Consider the following 24,761-nt stretch of genomic DNA (forward strand, 5'->3'; position numbering starts at 1 on the left):
CTGCTTGTGGGGTGGGGGTGAGGCAGAGGAGGTGCTTTTTCCTCATTGGTCAGGAGCTTCCGAAAGGGAGCGAACCGAACACGTCGTCATGTCCCTTTTGGCAGAGGCAAGTCAGTCCCCGGGGAAGTGGCCTTCTGCCCGACCTCTAGCACAGGGGCACTTGGGGCTTCGGCATCCGTAGGGCACTAGGACCCGGCGGGGCTGAGGGGCAGCCCGTGAGCCGCGTTCGCTCCCTCCCACCCTCCTGCTCCAGCTCTAGCTCCCGCTCCATTGTCTGGGAACTGCAGCCGCGGGGCGGGCGGGCCCGCGGATTGGCGGGCGGCGGGGACCCAGCCGGCCCGGTCGGGCCGGGAGATGCCGGGAGGACCGCGGCCACCTGAGCCGCCCGCCTAGTCCCGGCCTTGCGTGGGAAGGATGAACGTCTGGATGGCGGGGCGCGCGGCAGCGGCTCCCCGGGGGCCCTGCGGCCCCTGGCTCTGCCTACTGGTGGCCCTCGCCCTGGACGTCGTGAGAGGTCAGCGGGAGGGGAGGGGCGGGGCGGGGCGAGGGGCAGCCGGGCCCGAGCAGAGGCCGAGCGCGAGGGATGCTCGGGAGCCGGGAACCCGCGAGTTCTGGGACTAAACCCCGAGCCGGGTCGCCCCGCAGCGTGCCCTGAGGGTTGGAGAGGACTTACCCCTGGGATCTGGCCCCCAGCCTCGCGCCTCTATGGCTTTCCTCACTTGAATAACCTGGCAACTTCTTCCTGACCCAAGGCCAGCGGGGTCCCCGGGCTCTCACCGTCATCCCCCCATCCTCGCCGTGTCCCCGCACCTTCCACGAGTTTCCCCTCCAGTCGCGACGTCTAACCTGGCTGCCCCCTGCCCCGCACGCACCAGCTCCCTAATCTGCGGTACAGAGAGCTGTAGCCCCGTGGCTCCTGGCCTCCTCCCCGCAACCATCAACCCAGCCCCCACGGAACGGGAAGCAGCCCCTTTGCCCAGGACCTGCGAGATCCGTAGCCGCCTTCCCCCTGCCCCAAGGAGCTCTTTGACCTTGGAATTACTTCATCGGTGCCTTCCTGAGTATGGGGATCACTGGAGGAAGGGGCACCGCCTCCCCTGTGCCCCTGCGTGGGAGGCAGGCTGCCCTTGGCGCGGGCTGAGGCTGCTAGGTGGATGATGCCACAGAGAGCGAGGCATTCCCTGCCCGCCTCCCCCCACAAGAGAGCTGAGCTCTGAGTGATGCGAGTCCGTGGGAGTCAGGCCACAGAGCATCTTGTAATTATCCAGGCAGTGGAGTATGGAGTAGGAGAAGGACCAGAAGCCAGGGTCTGCCCCCAGGGAGCCATAGTCACTCACCTGTTACACTTCGGGGTGGGGGGCGCGGGGAGTGGAGCTTCTCAGCCACATGCTCCTTGCTGGGGAGGGTCTAGAAGGTGGTTGAAACCATCACGTCCCCCAGCCCAGCAGTGGGGCTGAGAGCGAACTGGCTTTAGGGCTGCTTTCAGCCACCTGCTCCCCTCCCCAGGGGACCCAGCAGGAGCCCTAATAACCCCTCACACAGAGAGAAGAGGAAAGCCTTGTCACATCTATTATGCAGCAGCAATAATCCCTCCTCCAGACAGCGCACCACAGTTTACAAAGCCCTCCCCTGTCCACCGTGTCACTAAATGCTCGCTTGTTCTACAGGTGAGGAAACTGAGGCTCCAGGATGTTAAATGACTGACCCAAGCCTAACCGAGGAAGAGTCAGGACGTAAACACAGGTCTCCAGGCTCCCAGGACATCCTCTCCAGGGATGGGGGATGCTGGGATGAGTAAGACAAGGCCCCCAGCCGACAGACAGGAAGATAACTAATTCAGGGGTGCAGAAGACTGAGGGGACTGGTGAGAGGGCAAGCAATCAAGGGGGCTTCCTTAAGAAGGAGGTGACAATGACTCTTGACCCTGAAGGAGGAGGGAGGCACTGCCCAGCAGAGGAGGAGAGACCCACACTCTAGGGAATGAAGCCCACAGGGTGCACGGTGGAAAGCAGCACAGGGTGGAGAGAGGTGGAGGGTGGAGAGGCAGGGTGTGTAATGGTTGGTGCCTGGGCTCTGACTCACAGCTCCATCACGTTCCTGCTGTGGGACCCCAGGCAAGTCCCTGAACCTCTCAGCTTCATTTTCTACAACCATAGAATGGGATTAATATTAATAGAACCTAGTTCTCAGAGCTATTACAAAACCCGAAAGAGTTAATACATGTAAAGTATTTAAAATAGTAGCCAACATATAGCTTGCTGTCAAAAAATGTTAACTATTATTTTTAGGGCTAACTAATAGTCAGTTGATACAAACCAAATATGGTCATAGGGGTCCTTTGCTCTTCTGACTGTTGGTTGAATACTTTGACTCTCTCCTCAAGCTTATGGTTCCCACCCCCCTCCCCCATCCTAGACTTGCACTCCAGTACCCAGTTGGGATGGGTAGAACGGAGCAAGTTCGGGAAACCAGTGCAAGGTTGCCATGGTGATGATGCAGCGGGAGGGGGGGTGGATGCCCAGCCAAGTCTGGCCAAGGACCCAGGGGCTGAGAAAGGGTCTCTACTTCTACAAAGCTCACCTCATCACCATCTTTTACTACATAGACCCTGTCTTGGGAGGTCTGTACCCCACAAATGCCTTGGTGTCAGAGGCAGGTAGGTAGGGGGCAGGAATGGGAGAGGAGGAGACATTGAGAAGGTTCTGCTGGCGTGAGGAAGGCCTGGATCTGTGGAAGGCAGAAGAAGGAATGACTCAGAAGCTGGCAGTCAGTCCTGGATGTAGATTCAAATCCTGGTCCCAGTTACCTCATCTGTGAAATGGGGAGACTCCCCCCGACACCCTGGGAGGATGGGACATTTACAGCCCTTTTCTTCCTCCATCGCCCACCACTGCTGTGCCCCGGGACAAAGCTGAGTTCAGCCCCTGCCTGCTCTAAAGCTGTCACCATCCCTCCCCCTTCTCCCTCTTCAGTGGAGTGTGACCAGGACCCCCTGGACCCAGTCTACCTGCCGGCGGCCCTGGAGCTCCTGGATGCCCCCGAGCACTTCCGTGTGCAGCAGGTGGGCCGCTATCCACCTGCCAACTCCTCTCTGGGCTCCCGATCTGAGACCTTTCTGCTCCTGCAGCCCTGGCCCAGGGCCCAGCCACTTCTCCGGGCCTCCTACCCACCCTTCGCCACTCAGCAGGTAAGGAGGGGCCACCAGAGTCTCCTGGGCTAACCGGACTCAGAGCCAAGGTCTGCTGTGTGTGGCTCAGCCCTAGCTGTGCTCCCCATTTTCCAGAGGGGGAAAAGGAGGCCCATAAAGGCTCTCTCCTGCCAGCCTTAGTTTTTGCTTCTCCCCACCCCTTGCTTTGTTGAGCACCCCCGTTCTCCCTCCAGGTGGTCCCTCCTCGGGTCACTGAGCCACAGCAACGGCCAGTCCCGTGGGACGTGCGGGCCGTGTCAGTGGAAGTGGCTGTGACTCCAGCGGAGCCCCACGCCCGCGTCCTCTTCCACCTCAAAGGGCAGGATTGGCCCCCGGGGCCTGGCAGCCTGCCTTGTGCCCGGCTCCACGCCACACACCCTGCAGGCACTGCTCACCAAGCCTGCCGCTTCCAGGTGAGTGGGAGGGCCCCACCTGGGCTGGCCCTGCTGCTGTGTCCACCAGAGGGTGGTCCCGGAGTAGGGAAGAGAGGGCTCACCACTCCTGGGAGGTTTGGAGGTCATGGACCACCTGACTCCACTCCTGCTCTGCTGGCTTTCGCGGGTCCCTCTTATTTAGGGCCCCTTAAGGAGTTCAGTCCATTGTACATGACTTCGGGCAAGTAATGTAACCTCTCTGAGGCTCAGTTTCCTCATCAGTAAAATGGGATAATAACAGTTTTTACCTCATATTGAGTTGGAATAAAGAATAAATGAGATGGGTGCAAGAATAGCTTTTGGCACAATTCCTGGCACAAGAGCAATCCCTCAGTGAGTGTTTGTATTATTGTTAGCATTACTTTTATTATTGCAATTTCTGCTCTTTTGCAGTCTAGCACAGGATTCCGCTGGAGAGAGGTGTTCTGTGGGCTGTGGGATTCTGAGAGGCCTGAGGATTCTGAGTGGTCGTCAGGGCGGTCCTGGAGCATGATTAGGGGCAGGCGTTGGGGTTGGTTCCCTCTGGAATGAGGCTGTTCCCAAAGGTGGAAGAACGGCCAGAGGACGCGTTCTGAGACCTAGCCTCGGTCGCGTTGCCAGTTGGCTGTGTCACGTGGGATGCGTCTGCGGCCCGTGCTGGCCCTGCTCTCACGGACCCCTGCAGCTCTGGGTTTCCCGCCCTGGGTGCTGGGACTCCCCTCCCCCGCCACGCTGACCATGGCCGTTGTGTCTTTGCAGCCATCCCTGGGCGCCTGTGTAGTGGAGATGGAGTTCCCCTCCCACTGGTTCTCCCAGGGCTCGGCCACACGGGCCGAGCTGGCCTACACACTGGAGCCGGCAGCCGAGGGCCCTGGGGGCTGCGGCCCCGGCGGTGAGGAGGACCCTGGGGAGCAGGCCCTCCCAGTGGGCGACGTGGAGCTGCGCCCCGCGGACCCCCCACAGTACCAAGAGGTGCCCCTGGATGAGGCAGTGACTCTGCGGGTGCCTGACATGCCCGTGCGGCCCGGTCAGCTCTTCAGTGCCGCCCTCCTGCTTCAACACAATTTCACAGCCAGCGTCCTGACCCTGCGGTGAGCACCGGGCCCCTGGGGGCGGGTCAGAGGCCGGAACCTCTGCAGGAAGACTGCGCAGGTACCTCTTCCTCTTGGGGTCTTTAGTGGAATCCTTGACCTCTGCAAAACATGGGTCCGCCATACCCCCTCCAGGCCAAGCACTGTGATTGCCCTGGCAGCAAGCAGGACCCGGCGACTGGGCACAGCCCTGAACTTGGAATCAGGAGGAGGAAGCTCCCCTCCCCTGGCACTTCCCTGAGACTCCTTTGTCCAGTGGGCTAACGTTGCCCACAGGGCAGTTGCGGCTCCAGGGAGGGGAAACGGGAGAGGGCTTAAAAACTGGGAAGTGCGGTGCCTGGGAGTGGTTAATGCTGGGATGCCCCGGCAGAGGCATTTGCCCTAGTCCCATTCATCTGCATCTTTTCCCTCTTACCACCCTCACCATGGGTCCTTAGCCTTTGGACAGAGCTGGCTCCTCCCCATAGGAAGGCCCTCCTTCCTGTCCCTTTCTTCAGGAAGTGCCCCACCCCCAGCCATCCCCCACCCCAATCTTTTTTTTTTTTTTAAATTTATTTATTTATTTTTGGCTCCGTTTGGTCTTTGTTGCTGCACGTGGGCTTTCTCTAGTTGCGGCGAGCAGGGGCTACTCTTCGTTGCCGTGCGCGGGCTTCTCGTTGTGGTGGCTTCTCTTGTTGCGGAGCACAGGTGCGCGGGCTTCAGTAGTTGTGGTGCGCAGGCTCAGTAGTTGAGGCTCACGGGGCTCTAGAGCGCAGGCTCAGTTGTTGTGACACACAGGCTTAGTTGCTCCGTGGCATGCGGGATCGTCCCAGACCAGGGCTCGAGCCCGTGTCCCTGCATTGGGCTGGGCAGATTCTTAACCACTGCCCCACCAGGGAAGTCCCCCCTACCCCAGTCTTACTACTGCCAAGGATTTGCAGAGTGTGACTTGCCTATCCCATAATCGGGTTTGTGTGTGTCCCATCCCTGTGTCTCACAGGTGCCTGTCCCATCTCCGTGTCTCTCATGCCCTCCTCTCTCACTCGTATCATTGTTAGATCTCCCTAGACACTTAAAATATGCCAATCCCTGTGTCTCCACTCTGGACCTTCAGAAAAGAGCAAGGCCCCGTCCCCCTCTGGCACTAAGGGACCCCTAGTGGTAGGGAAGGGGATTGGACGGGCATGGACTGGATGATATGCTCTGATGAAGTTACAAAGTGCTGCAGGGGCTGGGGTTAGTGGGGTGGAGGCAGGGGAAATTCATCCTGCCACAGGGAGAGCTTAATAAAGGAAATGGTATCTGTGTTGCTGGAGACTTGAAGAATGAGCAGGTGAAGAAAGGAAGGGCAGACCAGGCTGAAGGCACAGCCTGAGCAAAGGCTTAGAGGCTTCAAGGGCATCGTGCTCGTGTACTTTGGGTGCAGCTAAAGCTAAGAGTGCGTGGAGAGATGTCACAGCCAAAGAAGAAACTGGACCAGACCCTGGAGGGCCTCGGATGCCAGGCTAAGACTTGACCTCGTGGGCAGTGGGGAGTCATAAGTGGTCTTTGAATTGGGGAGAGCTGTGTGGGAGGACCTGCCATGAGATGCGGTCCTTGTGGGTCAGAGGATGGCGAGGAGGAGATTCAGACTGGAGTCCCTTATCTTCCCGCTCTGATCCAGTCCACACTTCAGCACCCCCCTGACAAACTGGACCTGTGTCCCCTTCCCCAGGATCAAGGTAAAGAAGGGGCTGCATGTGAAAGCTGCCCGCCCAGCCCAACCAGCCCTCTGGACTGCCAAGCTGGACCGCTTCAAGGGCTCCAAGCACCATACCACCCTCATCACCTGCCACCGGGACAGGCCCGCGGGGCCAGACTCCAGGTGGGTACTTACCTCTCACGAGGGGTAGGGTGGGGAGGGATGGTACTAGAGTGCTAGTGGGCAGATTTAGGGGGCCCGAGGGGAGGGGGCTGCCGGCCCCCATATTCCCATGTAGGCAGGCACAAGAGCAGACTCCTTCGAGGAAGCAGCACAAAGCAGATATATCTTTTGTTCATTCAGCTACTATTTATCCATCCCCAGGTACGTGCCAGGAACAGTGAGTGTCTATGTGTCTTATTCCAGGTGATGACAATCTATCCTGGCCACCCAGTCACAACCCTCACTGCAGCTACCCTGCCTCCCACTATCACCAAATGGGTCCCTTTTTCCCGGCCATTAATATTCCTCCAAAAGCCCAGTTGCAGTTCTTAACACTTATGAACTCTTCTTATTCATGCCCTGAGTCTGGGTCAAGGCCATGCACTTTGTAGCCCCTGTCTGAATCCTAGTTCTGACACTTTTTGGATAAATAACTTGGGCGAGCCAGTTAAGCACGCCCCCGCCCTCCCCCACCAGAGCCTCTGTTTCCTCACTTGTGAAATGGGGATAATGATGCATCCCTTAGGGTTTGTGAAAATAAGGTACCACCCAGCAAGCATCTAGGCTGGTTCCTGGCACATAGTAGGTGCTTGATCAAAGGAAACCGTGAGGTTATTTATTATTCAAGGTGTCAAGTGCCAGTTCTGGGACTGGGAAGTGAATCTTCCTACTTGGTAAAAATTGACATTGGTGCTTCATGCCACCCCAATGGCTGTGGAAGACAGAGGCCTGAGTGCAGGGGGCCCAGGAAGGCAGGAGAGCCAGCAAGCATTCTAGGGGTTGGTAAAGTGGCTCCATGGATCTTGAGCGGATAAGAACTTGGGCTCTGGAGCCAGGATGCTTGGGTTTAATCCCAGCCCTACCACTTTTTGCTGTGTGACCTTGGGTGAGTTACATAACCTCCAGACCTCAGTTTCCTCATCTGTAAAATGGGGATAATCGTAGGTCCTACCTCACGAATACAGGAAGCGCTCACAACAGTGCCTGGCCGCTCTCAAGCACTCAGATTCTCTCTCTTCTGGCCAGCAGCCCCCTTGAACTGTCCGAGTTCCTGTGGGTGGACTTTTTGGTGGAGAATGGCACTAGTGGGGGTGTGGCGGTCACTCGCCCTGTCACATGGCAGCTGGAGTACCCAGGCCAGGCCCCCGAAGCAGAGAAGGACAAAATGGTGTGGGAGATCCTGGTGTCGGAGCGGGACATAAGAGCCCTCGTCCCACTGGCCAAGGTAAGGGGTCCCCAGCTCTTCCCAGACAGACTGGGGGCCAAGGGAGGTGAAGAGCTTGGGGCTGAGCTCCTCCTGCACCCCCAGGCTGAGGAGCTGGTGAACACGGCACCGTTGACTGGAGTGCCGCGGCACGTCCCTGTGCGCCTTGTCACCGTGGACAGTGGCGGAGCTCTGGTGGAGGTGACAGAGCACATCGGCTGCGAGTCAGCCAACACACAGGTCCTGCAGGTGAGTGGCACGTATGTGTTTGTGTACGCGTGGCGCACACAGCATTCCTCCTTCCCCACTCAGGTCCCCAAGAGAACAGCTTCTTCTTGACACCAGTAACCTCATGAGGGGAACCACAGCTTTGGTCCCACCAACTCTCTCCAGAGTCAAGTGGGAGCTGTGCAACCCCCAAACCCCCAACTTAGGCACTTTCACGTTCTTACTGCACTGGCAAATGAACTGACGTGGGAGAGTTAAGGGCATGTACTTTATGGTGGGAAAGTTTTCATTTGAAGCCCATCTTTGTTATCAGCTAGCTGTGTGATTGTGGACAAGTCTCAACCTCTCTGAGCCTCCGTTTCCTAAGCTTTAAAATGGGAATCTATTTTAGGGATGTTGTAAGAATTAAAAGCACTCTAAGACAGTATCCAGCAGAGATCAGGGGCTGAACAACGGCAGCTATTGCTGTTATAATCATAATACAATATAATCATTATCGAATGGTAAAAATAATGACAACTATTATTATTGGAGCCTCATAATGACCCATGAGGTTAAAAAAAAGGCAGGGCAACACTCCCCATTTTGAATTCCCCTAAGAGGGGAAGCCCAGAGCCTGCATTTCCTAAATTCTGGCCGCCTGAGTGGAGGTGTCTTTGGCTACCTGTGCCAGCACTTTGTCTCTGTGTAAGTGGTTCCTACCTGAGGGTTCACGGTCTGCCGATAGGCAGATAGGTCTGCCTTGCCCTCAGCCTCTGCCTACCCACTCGTACCTGGTGGCTCCAGCACCAAAGCCAGAGGCCAGCACTAACGAGGAGCCAAAGTTGTGGATTCAAACCCTCCTCTGCCAGGAGATTTTGTCCTGTGCAAATAGCCAGTTCCCCCAGCTGAGCCCCAGGTGAACTCAGGGAAGGGCTGTTCCTGCCAGGGGAATGGATCTTGGCTGCAAGGGGAAATCTTAATCTGAGGACACGCATTACAGAAAAATACAGAATGAATTTCAACCGTACCCCTTTCTTATGGTATGGGGGTCAAGAGATGCCCCCCGGTCCATACCTGTCCCGGGTGGCTGAGCCCACCCCCTGTCCTCTGCCCTCCCACAGGTGTCCGAGGCCTGTGACGCTGTGTTTGTGGCTGGCAAGGAGAGCCGGGGTGCTCAGGGGGTGCAGGTGGACTTCTGGTGGCGCCGGCTGCGGGCCTCGCTGCGGCTGACCGTGTGGGCCCCGCTGCTGCCCCTGCGCATCGAACTCACCGACACCACCCTCGAGCAGGTCCGAGGCTGGAGGGTACCTGGCCCAGCGGAAGGGTAGGTGGAGCCCTGGGGAAGCTGGCAGGCCTTGGCGAAGTCGCTCTGGGACTGAGGGTGCAGGGGACACAGCCATAAGCCCGAGCTGGGGTCTGAAAAACTGCCCGATTGCCTGCGGTTCCTTCTCCCCCTGCCCGCCCATCACCCAGCTTCTGACCGCTGTTTGTGATTGCCGACCTCCACTCCTCTCCTCCTTCCCTGCCTTATTTCTCTATAGTACGTATCACTTTCTAACATACCACGTGATCTGATTAATCTTGTTTGTGGTCTGACTACCCTCCACACTCCTCCCCTAGAATGTAAGCCCTTGAAGGAGGGGATTTGTCTATTTTGTTCCCTGCTGTGTCCTCAAAGCCTAAGATGGCACTTAGTAAATATTGAGGGGATCCCACCAGAGCCCAAGGACGAGGTGGCCTCAGGCCTCTGGAATCTGAGCTCCCAGGCCCTCCAGAGAGTGAGCACCGTGGGTCTCCCCCATAAGAGAGGGTCTCGTCACGCATAACCAGAGTTCCAATTAGGAGTAAGAGGAGGGCGAGAGCGGCTTGATGCATAGGCAAAGGCACCAGTCAGAAATAGGACTGGGGCGCGGCGCCTGCAGGTGGAAGGACCTGACCACGGAGGTGCGGCTGCGAGCGGGGCTTGGGAAACGTGCGCCCACTAGGAGCCGGGGGCCTCCCTTGGGCGGGGCCCTCGGCCGGCTAGGGGCGGGGCCCGCGCTGACGCCCCGCCCCCGGGCCGCCGCTCCCCGCAGGGTGCTGGAGCCCGAGGCGGCAGGGGCGGAGGAGGCCGAGCGGCGTGTCCGCAGCTGCCGCCTGCAGTACCAGCGCGCCGGCGTGCGCTTCCTCGTCCCTTTCGCGGCCCACCCGCTGGACGGCGGCCGCCGCCTCACCCACCTGCTCGGCCCGGACTGGCTGCTGGACGTGTCCCACCTCGTGGCCCCGCACGCCCGCGTGCAGGACCCGAGCGTAGCCTCGCTGGAGGGAGGCCGCGTCCTGGTGGGCCGGGAGCCCGGCGTCACCTCCATCGAGGTGAGCAGACGGCCTGAAAAGGGTGTAGGTGACTCCCATAATGTTAATGGGAAGGTGTGAAGAGTGTCGGAAGGCCCAGGGTGTACCTGGGGAGGTATGAACCCAGGGGGGTTGGGGATTGGGTCAGAATAGGGCGGCCCGTGTAACGGGGGAAGTCCTCAAAGTATGAAGGGCTGGGGTTGGGTATGTGGGAGCCAGGTCTTGAGGTGCCAAAGGTGGGAAAGCAGCCTGTGCAGATGCTGGGAGCACAAACCAGATCCCTTTGTAAGGTGCTGGGCTCTCAGAGGGCGGAGGCTGTCTGTGTACGAGGCCCCTCCCACTTCCAACTCCCTCTCACCCTCAGGTGCGCTCCCCACTGTCTGACTCCATCCTGGGGGAGCAGGTGCTGGCTGTGACGGATGACAAGGTCTCGGTGCTGGAGCTGCGGGTGCAGCCAGTGATGGGCATCTCACTTGCCCTAAGCCGGGGCACTGCCCACCCCGGGGAGGTCACAGCCACGTGCTGGGCACAGTCAGCCCTTCCTGCCCCAAAGCAGGTGACAGCTGGGGGGTCAGGGGGATGAGGTCAACATCTCCAGCTGGGGGTTGATAACAGGGGGATGGGAGGTACCTCCACCCTTCACCTTAGGGTTTTCAGGATGAGGACTGACTCCCTGTAAGGTAGTGAGCTCTCTGCGGCTGGAGGTGATCAAGCAGTGGCTGGCTGGAGTGTGGCAGTGGGAGGTTATTAGATGGCTCTAACTGAGGACCCTCCTGATGACTCAGACCGCGGGGCTGAGTAGAAGACAGGTGATTGACGCATGTCCCCTCTCTCCCTGTGTTTTGTCCCTCTGCCTGTGTCTGTTTTCTCTCTGGTCTCTCCTCCGTGTGGCCTGTCTCTGTGGGAGTGGTCTCTGTGTGCATGCGTGCGTGCCCTCGCGTGTCTCTGCCTGTGTCTGTGTGCCCGACAGGAGGTGGCCCTCTCCCTGTGGCTGTCCTTCTCTGACCACACCCTGGCCCCCGCTGAGCTCTACAACCACCGTGACCTGGGACTGTCCGTCTCGGCCGAGGAGCCCGGTGCTGTGCTGCCAGCCTATGAGCGGGGTGCCCAACTTGGGGTGGTGGTGAGTGGGGCGGGCGTCAAGGGGCTGCCCCTGCATGTGGCTCTGCACCCGCCCGAGCCCTGCCGCCGGGGCCGCCACCGTGTGCCCCTGGCCTCTGGCACCGCCTGGCTAGGGCTGTCCCCTGCTCCCACCCCAGCCCCTGCCCTCCCATCCAGCCCAGCTCAGAGCTCACCGGCCCCAGAGGCCAGTGTGGGTGGAGAACGGCGGGCGGCAGGCAGTGTGGGGGGCAGCGGGGATGTGAGGCACAAGTTTGAGCAGGCAGAGGAGGAGGCCGGGAAGGAGAAGGCAGAAGCTAGGGAGGAGGAGGAGGAAGAGGAGGAGATGGTCCCCGCCCCTCAGCGGGTCACCGAGTTAGAGCTGGGCATGTACGCCCTGCTGGGCATCTTCTGTCTGGCCATCCTCATCTTCCTGGTCAACGGTGTGGTCTTCATGCTGCGCTACCAGCGCAAGGAGCCACCGGACGGTGCTGCTGACCCTGCCTCCCCCCAGCCCCACAACTGGGTCTGGCTGGGCACTGACCAGGAGGACCTGAGCCGCCAGCTGGACCGGCAGTCCCCTGGCCTGCCCAAGGGGGAGGGGGGCTGCCCCTGCAAGAGTGGGGGAGGAGGGGAGGCCCTGACCCTGGCCCAGGCCCCTGCTGGGGGCACCACCAGCTCCTCGAGCACCCTGGCCAGGAAGGAAGCCGGGGGGCGGCGGAAGCGAGTAGAGTTTGTGACGTTTGCGCCAGCACCCCCAGCCCAGCTGCCCGAGGAGCCCGTGGGGGCCCCTGCCGTGCAGTCCATCCTGGTGGCGGGCGAGGAAGACATCCGCTGGGTGTGTGAGGACATGGGGCTGAAGGACCCCGAGGAGCTGCGCAGCTACATGGAGCGGATCCGGGGCAGCTCCTGACCCTCCCCAGCCTGCCTGGCCCGGCGCCGTCGGCCTCTGGCCTGGGCAGCTTCCTGCTCATCCTCTGGTGCTGGTCGATGCGAGTCCCCTGCCTGGTCCCTCGCAAGGACTCCCACCCAGGCCCCCGCTGCCCTGCCCCTTGTCATGGACCATGGACGTGAGGAAGGGCTCAGGGCCCTTATTTATGAGAACCATTTCATCCTAATGTTGGGTACAGAATAAACTGAGAAGGAAACCCCAGCTGGGCCTGTGGCTGTCTGTTGGGGGAGAGAGGCAAGGGGGGGAGTGGGGGCCGTGTTCAGCCACTGCCCCTCCTGGGACAGCTTTGGGAGGCTGGGCCCTGGGCCACCCTCTCATAGCGACCAGCGATCCCGATATACAGCAAGGCCGTGGCAGCCTGAATGCCGGCCAGCAGGAAGAAATAGAGGTCCATCCGGCATTTGTTGATGTTCCCTGGGGAAAGGAGGGGTTGGCATTCGGGTCAGGGCAGGGATCCCCCAGCGCTGGCAGCTGAAGCCAAAGTGGGCAGTGGGTGGGGTCTGAAAACACAGGGCAGATAGCCCACTAGCATCGGGCTGCCCTAGGTGTCTCCTGTGGCGTCTACAATGCCCTGGTAGCTTGCTGTTCTTTCAGGGGCTTAAAACATCATAAGTACCACAGAGAAAGGTGACCCTTAGCCAGAATGGCAGAGTTCCGGAAGCAGGAAGGTGCCTTGGAGGTCTGCTGAGTTCACTGATTCCTTTTGGGCGGTTAGGGTACCTGAGGCTCAGGACAGGACCATGCTGTGGGCGCTGGGCCGGGTTTGGGCGAGAGCCCTGCTCTGAGTCTAGCGTGCCATTTCCATCTGCCTGGGGTCAAAGCACTTGGCAGCTGCCATCACCTTTCCAAGTCGCCCTCCACCCATGTCCCATTCCCGGGGAGGCCCCCCACACTCACCAAAATCCTCCGGGCAGTGTAGCCAGCCCCCCGGCAGTGACAGTAGTGCCACCAGGCTGGAGCCTAACAGCGAGCCCACCCCAGACAGGCAGAAGAAGATGCCCATCATGGCGCCCTGCATGGAACGCGGGGCCTCTGAGTACGCAAACTCCAGGCCTGCAGAGAGGGAGGAAGGACGACCCAAGGGGCTGGTGGAGGAGCAGAGCCTCCTGGGCCACAGCCCTCCCCTCCCCCAGCCAGGCCTCCCTCCTGGCTTCCCCTGGGTGACCCCTTGCCTCTGCCCTGCTCATCCCCCCGAACACCTCCACCTGGGTGCTCCCACACTGCTCTGTCTCCCCTCTTCCCCTTCCTCCTGGGTCTCCCATTTCAGGGACAGAAGCCCCGTCCTCATCCTCTCTCTCTCTCACCCTCTCTGCCCACCTTCAGCAGCATCACCAAATCATTTTGATTCAACCTCAGAAATCTCCCAGTGTCTCCCCCGCCCCATTCCCTCTGCCCTGGGCCACATGAACAAAGGGAAGACAGAGAGGACCCCCTTTGCCCAGAGGCCTTGGAGAGGGCCTCACGGAGGAGAGGGCAATTAGTCTGGGAATTGAAGGGGAAATGGGAGTTCACTTCCAATCTGGGAAATGGGAAGGCAGAGGGAACAGCAACCGCAAAGTCACAGAGGGTGGGGAACATGGCACCAGGGGGACTGTGGGGGAAGGTGGTATGGGAAATGTCTTGTTCACCTCTAATCCCCACTGCCTATCGCAGTGCCTGGCACAAACCAGTGCTGATAAGTCCCCACGGGGTGACTGCAGCCCCGCTCAGAAAACCCTGCCTTCCTCCATGCAGACAAGCTCCAGAGGCTGTGCCCGTGGGACCTCTGACTTGGAAGCACCACCAGGCAGAGCCCATCACCCATGCGAGAGCAGGGGAGGGGTCCAGCGTACCTGGGATGCTGGCAAAAATCTCACTGATCCCGATGAGCAGGTACTGAGGGGTCTGCCACCAGATGGACAGTGGTGCTGCATAATATGTGTTCTGCCCAATCTGCTGGGACACCGTCTGGTTGTGACTGATGTACTCTAAACGCTCCATCTCCAGGACTCCTGGTGGTGGGGAGAGGGGCTACAGTCAGGCCCACAGTAGGCAGCTTAGCCCATGACAGAGCTTGGCATGTAGTGGGTATTCACTAAGTAGCCAGTCATTGACTAGGCAGCATGTAAGGAAAAGAACACTGGCCCTCCATCTCTTCCCTTTTTGCCTTGGCTGCTAGGAAGCTCAGAACTAGGTTTTGCACTCAACAACTGTAACAGTTCTTGTTAATTGAGAGCCTGTTATAGGCGAGGCATTTAATATGCATTCTTGTAAGTAAGAAAGAGAAATTTAGGTTAAGTAATCAGCCCTGAGTCACACAACTGATAAGTAATTGGGGCTGTATTTGCACCCCAGCCTGTCTGGTTTCAAAGCCAGCCCCATTCCCATGATATCACATGACTCCTCTACTGCAGCATCAAGTATTACAATAGCGTTTCTAATCTGGCTTTTAAGTTTAGTTTATCTCCTTCCCCTTCATTGCTTAGGAGACAGCTGTGCTCTAGTGGAATGAACACCAGATATGGAATTAGGTGACTTGGGTTCCAATCCTGGTCCTGCCACTGGCTAGCTGTGTGATCTTGGGCCAATCACTTAACCTCTCTGAGACCCAGTTCCCTTATGCAAGAAGTAGGAATAAAAATCCCAGGATTATTGTGAGGATGAAATAGGACAAAATGCACTAAAGCATGTAGCTGAAAAAGAATCTAGTTTGGTTTTCATACTTGCAACACAATACTAATTGAGCTTTAATTCCTCTGGTTCCTACTTGTGATCCAGGCATGGTGCTGGGTGCCTTACCAACTTCATCTTGTTTAATCCTCACAACACTCCTGCTAGACCACATTCCAGGAGGGTAGAGCCTGGCCTCTGCACAAGGTCTGAATGAATTACTCTCCGCATTTTAAAGATGAAGCTCAAAGACACTAAGTAACTTCAGGATCGTTAAGTCACAAAGTGAAAAGGGCTGAGGTTTGTGCAGTAGCATGCAAGGCTTCTTTACCAGAGCTTCTTTCTTATGAGTGGCTTCAAATCCTTTTGAAATGGAAGAGGGAAGAGAATAAATAATAGATACTTTTTGAAAAATGGCCCCCAACTGCTAAATGGCTGTGTGTCTTTGGAAAAATGCATTCAACACATTTTTTGAGCACCCGTGTGCATTATTCATAGCAGTGAATAAAAAAGAAAAAAATCCCCTGCCTTCAGGAAGCTTACATCCCACTGGGGAAAATCTTTTTTCCTCTCCTGGCCTGAGTTTCCTCATCTGTCAAAACGAGGGGAGGCTGGACTCAAGGAGGAGGGTCTCTTTCAGCTCACATCTTCCAGAAGCCAAGACTGGCACCCACGGGTGGAGGGTGTACTTGGCCCAGGCCCACAGCTTCAGCATCAGCCCCTGGTGGAGCCAGCCTCCCCCCAGCCCCAGACAAAGGCCAGCCCCCTCCCCAAGGCCCTCCACTCAGGCCGACATACCTGCCACAATGACCGAGGTGAAACCAAAGAACATCCCCAGCGCCATCTTCTGCAGAGCCGAGGGAAGCAGCTTGCAGCGCAGCAGTAAAGGATCGAGCAGGTGGTCCTTCACAGGCACCAGGATCAGCAACACCACGACGTTGGCCAGGAGGAGCCAGGCTTCTGGGATCTGGGAAAGAAGGAACCAAGAGAGGCAGGCTAGCAGAGCAGAAGGAGCTCTGGGCCGGAGTCCGGAGACCTGGACTCTATCCAGACTGTCCCTGGGTGACCCAGAGTCAGTCCTGTCCCCTCCCCTGATACACACTCCTCGACTGGGTAACTAGGGGATGGATTAGATCAGGGATGGCAAATACTTTCCTTTAACTTCTATCAATTGGTAGTGGCTGCCTGGAATGTTCATGGGCTCAGCATGAAAGAATGCCATGATCGATTAGTGATGTCTGCCATGGGCAAGGAAGGGAGGTCTAGTAGCAGATATGTCATTTATCTGCCAGCTCTGAAGATCTTTGATTTTAAGAGTCTCTGAAATGCCAAGGAACTGGTTTGGAAAGTCCTGGTGAAAGGCAGAGATCTGAGCATCCAGGAGTCCCACTGAGGGAGGGAGCAAGGTAAAGTTGAGGATGCCCCCGAATGTGCCTGATCTGAGGGCCTGGTGCAAACTGGGCAGTGAGGCCCGCTTCAGAGCAGCAGTGGGTGGGAGTGAAGCTGGCCTGAAGTCTTGTATGCACTTGAGCCTTTTGGCAGGATGTCTGGGCCTCCAGGTGCGTTTCCTGTATCCCGAGGATGCCGTGCCGCTGGGGGACGGGAGTGTGGCGGCAGCTTCATTTCCTCCTTTTCTTGGAGGAAGCCCCCAGCCCGGCCTGAAGTGGGGGCTGAACACGTGTGTCTCTCACCTTGTAGCCACCGCCTTGGGCCCTCAGAGCCGCGGATCTGTTGGCAGGGTAGTCTGGGAAGATGTTCGGGATTTGGAGGTGAAGACCTTGCAGGACATAGGTGGACTGCATCTGCCGAGAGAGCTGGAGGTGAGGCTGGAACAGAGTTGGCCGCCTCACCTCCGTCCCAGGATGCTCCCAGCTCCAAGGCAGGCATTCCTCCGCAGTAGCACAGGGCAGCTGGGCAGTTGTCCCCTCGCCCAGCTTCAGGGGGAAAGTGACCTTCCCACCCTCCTCCCTCCCCAGGAGCTTCCTTTGCTCTGTTCCCAGGCCTGAGGGCTGTGCGTGCCGCTTTGCTCCAGAGCCCAGGCCCAGCTGGCCTGGCCCACATTCTTGTCTCCAGGGCCTGGCACGGAGTAAGCGTGGATAAATATTTGTTGACATGGGGAAGATAATGCATGGCTGTCCCCGCAGGGAGTGCTCATCTGACACTGAGGCCAAGCTGAGCCCCACAGGTTGACGCAACTGGGGACCACGTAGGCACTGACCCTGCAGAGTGGCCCTGGACAGCAGCAGGAGCACGCTCCAGGGGGCCCCGCCATACCGGCCGTTATCCCATTAGTTGCTGTATGAGGGAGGGGGGTCTGGGAGAATCCTGCAGGAGGGCCTGGGGCCAGAGGAGGGCACTTGGGTTGCTCAGGGCAGCAGCTGTTTGCTGACTGGTATGGAAGGATGTCAGTATTCTGACAACTGGTACGACTAGGGATCAACCATGGACACACGTGTCCCATCATAGACACCTTCCGCCTCTGTGCCACCCCCAAGTAGCAGGCTGGCCCTGCACAACCCTGACCCTCTGCAGCTCGCAACAAGGTTCCTGCAGAGCATGTGTGGGAGGCAGTGACCTTGTGGACTGGGGATTACAGGCTGGGGTTAGGCTGCAGCCCACCCTCCACACACCCGCACACACATTCACTGCAGTAACCTTCCCCTTGGGGAGCGGGCGGGAAGCAGCGGTTTTCAAACCTGGCTGAGCGTCTGCATCATCTGAGAAGTTTATTACACTAGAGACTCCTCCAGCAATTCTCTTTCGGTAGTCTGCGGTGGGACCTGGGAATCTGTATTTTTTTAAAAGCTCTGCAGGGGATTCTGAGGCGCAGCCAGGGTGGGGAACCGCTGTTGCAAAGCACTTGCACTGAGCTTGCCCCTAACTTGCTGTGGGGCCTCGGGTAACCGACACACCTTCTCTGGGCCTCCGTTGCCAAGTCGGAGAATCTGAATGCTGCAGAACTGTGAGAGCCTCTAGTCTAACAGGAAACAGAGGCCCAGAGAGATGGGGTGACTTATACAGTCACTGGGCCTCAGACCCGTCTCCAGAGCTCCTTGTGCTCTACCACCCAGAGAGAGTAATTATTGGGACGGCTTAGCGCCAGGCGCCACCCCAGCTGCTACGTGGCAGCAGTTCACTTTGTGAGCCCCTCCCCCTTTCCACATACCCTGAGCAGCTACCGTGAGAGATGAGACCAGTGAGGGGCCTGGGGAGCCAGTCCCCCCAGGGCGAAAGGGCAGGGGTGCTGACCTGGAAGTATACCATCCAGTAGGGCACCAAGGTCACCAAGACGGGCAAGATCTTCACCAGCACCTGGAAGTTGGCGATGTCCTCTTGGGGGGAAGGGCCAGGCTGGGGAGACCTCTGGTCAGGCAGCAGCTGGCCGCCTGGAGGGTCTCTGAGGGGCCATAGAGGCAGCAGATAAAATGGCTGCGACCGTCACCACCACCACGGCCGCCTTCCCACCTCCCCCATCATCCCCTACTTTAATCCCACTCCCCTGTCACCGGCTATCACAGACATCATCTCGGAAATCGCCACCCTCATGTCCTCCACTCCACCATCGGCATCCCTTTCGCCGTCATCACCATCATCACCAATGCCAGCATCCCTATCATCACCATTAGCATGATCATCACCATCACCAAAGCCATCCCCTCCGTGGAGTTCTCATTCTATCACCATTATTTTTTCAGTGCTGGCACTGCCACTGTCAATACTATGACTGTCATCCCTGTGGCAGAGTTGGCGATCAAGACCCATTCCATCCTAGAGCTGTGGCCTCTCGGGTCCTGGGGAAACTAAGACCAGAGGCTGTGGCGAGCAGAGTCTTGGGGGATTTTTTGGCTCGTAGTGTTGATGTGCCATGGGAACCAGGGAAGCCCCAGTCCGTGCCTGACTCAGAGAGAGAGGCTGTCACAATTTGAGACACCCCAGTTCCCCCAGTGCGGTCTCCAAGTCCATCCTCCTCAACAGGCAACATGGGAGCCCTCTCCCTACAGAACAAGGGATGGAGAGGTAGGGGTGGAGGGAACATTATTAGGAGACAGGAAAGATCAACCTTTACCCTTTACCCTTTGCCCTTTGTCCTGAGAGGCTTCTAATCCCTACTTGCCCAAGAGCCTTGCCCCGTCCTTTGAGATTCCGAAAGGGACGACACCGGTGTGGTGCGACGGCCACCATCAGCTTCTCCCCACCCAGTCTGTGATGTTGCTCTTCCACTAACAGGTGGATTTTAGCTGCCCTGCCCTTGAATCTGAGCTGGCCTGTGACTGTACTGACCAACAGAATGAGGAAGGAGTGATGCTTTGGGACTCCAAACCTCCAAAAGGCCTTCAAGGGACCGACAGCTTCCACTTCTTGCCCTCTGGAACATTCCCTCTTGGAATGCTCCCTCCTCTCGCAGCCCAGACACCTTGCCAGGAGAGGCTTCAGCCACCTGGGGGGCAAGGCCACACGAAGGGGAGCCGAGGTGTCCTCGTTGACAGCCAACGTCGACTGCCGGCCAGGAAAGTGAGCCGTCTTGGATGTTCTAGCCCTTTCAAGTCCTCAGTGACTGCAGCCCCCCGTGGTATCATAAGAAGCAGAACTGTCCAGCTGAGCCCAGTTACCCACAGGATTTTGAGGGGTAAAAAAAGGTGGTTGTTTAAGCCACTAAGTTCTGGGGTAGTTAGTTAGGCAGCAATGGACCATTCGAACAAAACCTTACAGCAATGCACCAGGTTGGGGGAAAGCATGTTCTACACCTTTTCCGTCTAGATCCCACTGACAGGAGCTGTAACTGGGTCCAAGGTCTGGAGACAGGTTTGCTTAGCATAAGTAGTCAATTAACTCAGGGAAGAGAGGGGCAAAAGGAAGCCATTGTGCACATGCAAGGCCATTCAGAACCTTCCTCCCTTGAATGCCAGCTAATGGGAAAGGGAGCCAGTTTGGCTGACATCTTAGCCTTTCTTATACTTAATATCCAGGTAGCGTAGACTGCTATCCCAACAACCTTCACCGGTAGATCATCTTCATAACCACCACTCTACTGCCATGGTTATCACCATTGCCAGCGTTTATCTTCCTTGTCGCTAATAACACCATCATCCCTATCTTTATCGCCACCATCACTGTCAAGATCATTAGCCTCCTCATACTTTCTACAGTTAGTCCACTGCCACTACCACCACCATCACCCTGACCTCTATCAACATCCTCAGTCATGGCGGGCAGCTCTAGCCCACTGGGGAGCTGGTCATCATAAAGGGCTACCACTAGAGCTGATCCAGAATGTCTTTAAACTGGATCACGTGGCCCCTTCACCCAGAGCCCTCCCCTTACCTGGCAGAGTGTCGGCGCCACCGCCTGGGACAACAGTTCTGGAGAGCAAGTTTGAGCATGGAGGACACTTGGCTGCCTGTGGGGGGCTTGGTAATGAAGCTGGGGGTGGCGAAGAGGAAGATGAAGAAGGCCAGGCCCACACAGCCCACGATGATGCTGTAGCCCAGCAGGAAGTTGATGTTCTGTTGGATAAAGGCCAGCACCAGCAACGACAGCACGGCACCCACATTAATGCTCCAATAAAACCAGTTGAAGAAGCGGCGGTTGGCATGGCGGCCAAGATCCATCACCTGCCAGGCAAGGGTGAGAGTGAGGGCCAAGGAGGTGTGAGGGCACCCTGCCGTGTGCCTGTACCCCCTCTCCCACAGAGACACTTCTTGGATCAGTGGGTGGGCGTTCTGGCACTTTCCTCATCCTGATCACTAAATAGATGCTCAATAATATTTGTTGAATGGATGAATAAACCCTTCTCTTGGGAGTCACCTGTTAATGATCAGGACATTTTGACACAGCTGTTTCTTCCTGCCCTTGACACACATTGCTTTTTCATTGTCACTAAGTAGTACCCACAACAGATGTCTCTGGTGCCACTTTGTTCATTTCTAGCTGATTTATCCCTTTGTCTTTGAGCAATCCATACTGTGCGTCACCTTCATAATCAGAAAAAAGCCAGTCAAGGTCTCAGGTCTGTTCCACGTTATTAAACATGATTTGTGCATATTACTGAAAGAACAGTTAGAAGTCTAATTGAAAATTTCCTCTGCAGTTTGAAGATGCCAATGGAGTTTCCCATTGTGCTCCCACCACAACTTGCCTCCCAGTCAGACAAAGTTGGCATAATCAGGGAAAGCAGAAGTGGTCCCAGACACGGCCCCTAGAGTGGGTTCTGGCCTGGTGAAAAAAAAAATTTGGGCCCCCCGGCAAGGGCAGTAAGGCTGAAAATCTTTACCCAGGATTTGGATCAATCTGCAACAGCCAAGCCCCAGGCCCCCTTCCGGTCTGCTGGCTTGGATCAACTGCACTGGTTGCCCGTACCTCTCCTAGACCCTGGTCCCACATTCTGACTCAGCAGGTCTGGGGCAGGGCCCGGGCATCTGTACTTTTTAAAAGCAGTGATGTCTGGAGGTCACCTCTCTAGATAAATGATTCTGTACCCCATCACCGTTTCAATAACTCCCCAAACCTCAGAATCCATTATTCTCCTTCCACCCAGAGATACATATATCCATTAGTTAAGATTTTATCAAGCTTTAATTTCTGTAGTTGCATTAGGAAAAAGGTAACTAGGTGTTTTGTTCATTTTCCAAATGTAAAATTTTAGTCCACACAGGTGCGCTTAAAACCGCATCCCCTTGGAGATTCTGAGGGGTCCTCTTGGCGATGAGGAGGGAGGGGCCTCTCACTCACTGAGAATCCTTGCTGTAGACTTTCAAGCAGAAAATTGAATAAGTCCCATTATGAGCAGGCACTCCATTTATTAATTGGATATAAATGAACACGACAATTGCAACTCTAAGGGGAAGACCAGGCAGCCCATTCAGGATATAAATGAGCTCTCCCAAAATGAGAAGCCACTTTGTCGAGAATGATGGATGGCCCTTTCTGAAATCAGCAAGTGTGTTAAACACTCAGTTCCTGGGTATGGCTGTCTGCCAGCTGGTGCCACCCGCTCCCCCCCGCACTCCCCATCCGACTGCCCCCCCTGAATTCTGCAGCAGCCCCCTCACTACTCTGGTGTGCCCACTCGTGTTACCCCCATCCACTCCCTACCCTGTAACCAGAGCCATTTTAAAGAACTCAAATCTAGTCGAATGATGTCCATCCCTGCCTCAAATCATTCTGAACTGTTTCTGAACTGTCCTAGGGATCAGGCCAGACCCCCAGGCAGCCTTCCAGCCTGGCCTGGCCCCACCCAGAGTCCATGCTACCCAGTGGCCAAGCCTCTGAGAGACCAATTCTGCCACCAAGAGGAGGGACAGACAGGAGGCAGTAGATGGCTGAGGCCCTCTGGAGGTCAATGAAGTCAAGGGCACCTGGGGGTGGAGTGGGATGTCAATGAAAGAGCAGAATTAAGGGAAGATGAGAGATTCCCACTGGCAGATATTGGGGGTCTCCTGGTCTGCGGGAAGGTCAGTGGTGGCTGAGGAATGGACAGGGCTGTCCTGGGGGCACTGAATCCCCCATCGTCAAAGGAATCCAAACAGGCTGGATGAGTCACTCCTTGGTAAGGACTCTGGAGATTGTGTTGGATGCTGGATTGTAGATGCCAGCTGGATGCAATATTCCTTCCAAAATGTCCCCTTTCTGATTGTAATGCATGCGATTAAAGAACATTTTAAAACAGACAATTAGGAAAAAAGTATAATTAGTCCAGTGGCACCTGATCACACTACTGTCACAATTTTTTTCCTGTTTCCCCCTTTTGTTGACACCTGGTCTTTTCACATGGCTGTAATCATATTCTGTATGCAATTTTGCATTGCTTTTGCTCATTAACACTGTATGTGGTTTTGTTCAAGTCACGTTACATATTTTTAAAAATTACTGTCTAATAGCCCGCTGAGTAGAGCTATCAAAATATAGCCACGTTATATTATATACTGTTATATACTAGCCATAGCTATATATAGCCATGTTATACACTGTTATTACACAGTATTTACTCATTCATTTAACAAATATCTATTGAATTTCTCCTATGTGCCATGTTCTGTCCAAAAGGGTACAGAAAAAGGCTCAGAAGTTAAGGTATTGGCCCAAGTGCCTCTGGCTGGTGAGTGGCAGAGTTGGGATCTGAACACGTGGGCCTGACTCAACCTCTAGCACAGCTGGCAGGAAGAGGCTCCCGCCAGCCTCTAGATCCCGACAACACACAGATGGGGCGCAAGGTGCGGGGCCTGAAGTGCAGCCACCCTTACCCTGCTCTTCGACCTGCTCTCTATGAGACCTCAGCCAGGCTGATAAATGTCCTGAAACTTCAGTGTCCTAATCTGTAAAATGGACATAAAAATACTACCTACCTTCTAAGTCGTTAAGAGGTTGAAATGAGTTAAAACACTGAAAGTGGCACATAGTCAAAGGCCAACTACGGTTATCACTATCGTTGCCATCGTTTTTGTTGTAGGGGTCCGCACCCCCAAACCCCCAACCCCACAGCTTCTTTCAAATCAAGAAACTGGGCCCGGAGAGGGATCACGCCGGCTGGCAGCCAGAGCCTCTTGACTCCCGGGCCCATCGCTTTCCCTCCGAACGAACGCGCCCCGGGCCTCCCGACGGGGCGGGCCCTCCCGCCACTCACCTGGTCGGCCCCGAAAGAGGTGAGGTTGCTCCTGACGGAGCTGGCGGCCAGGGCGAGCAGCAGCAACACCGCGTAGAGGATGGGGGCGCAGTAGGGGGTGGGCGAGGTGTGCAGGCAGCCGGGCGAGGGGCAGGCGGGCGCCAGCGGCAGGGAGAGCATCTCGCCGCAGAAGGAGCCGCGGCCGTCGGGGAAGGCGGTGGCGGCCAGCAGGCCGGAGGCGGCCAGGTAGAGCAGCAGGCTGAGCGCGATGGCGCGGTGGCGGCCCAGGTATACGTCGGCCAGCCAGCCGCCCACGGGCGCCAGCAGGTAGGAGGCGCCCAGGAAGACCAGCGCGGCGCGGGACGCCTGCTCGCCGGCCCAGTGGAAGTCGGCGCTGTTCAGGTAGAGCACCAGGTTGCCCGCGACGCCGAAGAAGGCGGCGCGCTCCAGCATCTCCACGAGCAGCACCGCGGCCGCCGCCGCCCGCCACCACCGTCGGGGCCCCCGCGGCCTGCGCTCCAGCAGCGGCCGGCGCTCCCCGGACTCTCGGGGCTCCACTGGGGCGCGCGGCCCGGGCATCCTGGGCCCCCGCTGCGCTTCTCAGACCCCCACCCTGTCCCCAGCCCTCCGCCCCTCCCCCGCGGCCTCCCTCTTCTCTTCTCCTCCCTTCCCTCCTTTCTCACCCCTTTTGGTCCCCCTGCCTCTCCCTTTTCCCCTCTGCTCCCCTGTTCCCTCTCCCTGTCTTTCTCGCCCCCTCGAGCCTCTGGGGCTACCCAGATTCTACTTCCCGCTCCCTAATTCTCTCCTCTCCCCTCCTCCCACCCCTAACTCTTCTTCCTTCCTCCACCCTTCCTCACTGCCGACCCTTCTCTTTCCTCTTCTCTGCCCCTCCCTCTCCTTTCCTGCGGGTCTCTCCGGTTGGTCGTCTTTTCTTAACCGTTGTCCCCTCCCCTGGTGACACCTGGCCCACACTCCGGAGACAAGGGTCCTCCCACAGGGGCTCCCTCTGCCCTCACCGCCCCGCTGTCTCCTCCACCTCCTCCCCTTCCGGAGACTGCCTCCCCTGCCGCCCCTCCCAGGCCCTCTCCCTTCGGGCTCAGCCTCTGTCCAGCTCTCTGCTCCTTGAGAAACTCTGGGAGCCCCTA

General features: G+C 57.2%; 2 protein-coding genes across 3 annotated transcripts; one reads left to right on the forward strand and one right to left on the reverse strand.

Moving 5' to 3' along the window:
* Positions 1 to 163: 163 nt before the first annotated feature.
* Positions 164 to 12,569, forward strand: TMEM132A (transmembrane protein 132A). Of its 2 annotated transcripts, none has more exons than XM_036861241.1 (11): positions 164 to 514; positions 2,973 to 3,187; positions 3,382 to 3,600; positions 4,360 to 4,691; positions 6,385 to 6,534; positions 7,600 to 7,798; positions 7,883 to 8,026; positions 9,109 to 9,311; positions 10,063 to 10,339; positions 10,683 to 10,874; positions 11,289 to 12,569. In XM_036861241.1, exons 1-11 carry the CDS (start codon positions 415 to 417, stop codon positions 12,327 to 12,329), a joined length of 3,072 nt encoding a protein of 1,023 aa, XP_036717136.1. In that variant the 5' UTR covers positions 164 to 414; the 3' UTR covers positions 12,330 to 12,569. The 2 variants fall into 2 exon arrangements, with proteins under 2 accessions (XP_036717136.1, XP_036717137.1); XM_036861242.1 differs by having other exon boundaries at positions 165 to 514; positions 7,603 to 7,798.
* On the reverse strand, positions 12,487 to 24,256 carry SLC15A3 (solute carrier family 15 member 3). The gene is made up of 8 exons (XM_036861243.1): positions 23,638 to 24,256; positions 20,340 to 20,629; positions 18,267 to 18,414; positions 16,709 to 16,819; positions 15,816 to 15,984; positions 14,201 to 14,359; positions 13,266 to 13,421; positions 12,487 to 12,782 (listed from the first exon to the last, which is right to left on the reverse strand). The coding sequence occupies exons 1-8, from the start codon at positions 24,193 to 24,195 to the stop codon at positions 12,628 to 12,630; spliced, it is 1,746 nt and encodes a 581-aa protein (XP_036717138.1). The 5' UTR covers positions 24,196 to 24,256; the 3' UTR covers positions 12,487 to 12,627.
* Between the last annotated feature and the right edge of the window lie 505 nt (positions 24,257 to 24,761).

Source organism: Balaenoptera musculus, chromosome 8 (genome assembly GCF_009873245.2).
Source record: "Balaenoptera musculus isolate JJ_BM4_2016_0621 chromosome 8, mBalMus1.pri.v3, whole genome shotgun sequence".
Taxonomy (NCBI): Eukaryota; Metazoa; Chordata; class Mammalia; order Artiodactyla; family Balaenopteridae; genus Balaenoptera; species Balaenoptera musculus.

Coding starts and splice junctions, on each gene's coding strand:
- TMEM132A (XM_036861241.1), top strand. CDS start 415: ATGAACGTCTGGATGGCGGGGCGCGCGGCAGCGGCTCCCCGGGGGCCC. Junction 515..2,972: donor CGCCCTGGACGTCGTGAGAG/GTCAGCGGGAGG, acceptor CTCCCTCTTCAG/TGGAGTGTGACCAGGACCCC. Junction 9,312..10,062: donor GTACCTGGCCCAGCGGAAGG/GTAGGTGGAGCC, acceptor CGCTCCCCGCAG/GGTGCTGGAGCCCGAGGCGG.
- SLC15A3 (XM_036861243.1), bottom strand. CDS start 24,195: ATGCCCGGGCCGCGCGCCCCAGTGGAGCCCCGAGAGTCCGGGGAGCGC. Junction 20,630..23,637: donor CCTCTTTCGGGGCCGACCAG/GTGAGTGGCGGG, acceptor CTTGCCTGGCAG/GTGATGGATCTTGGCCGCCA. Junction 13,422..14,200: donor GATTTTTGCCAGCATCCCAG/GTACGCTGGACC, acceptor CCCTCTCTGCAG/GCCTGGAGTTTGCGTACTCA.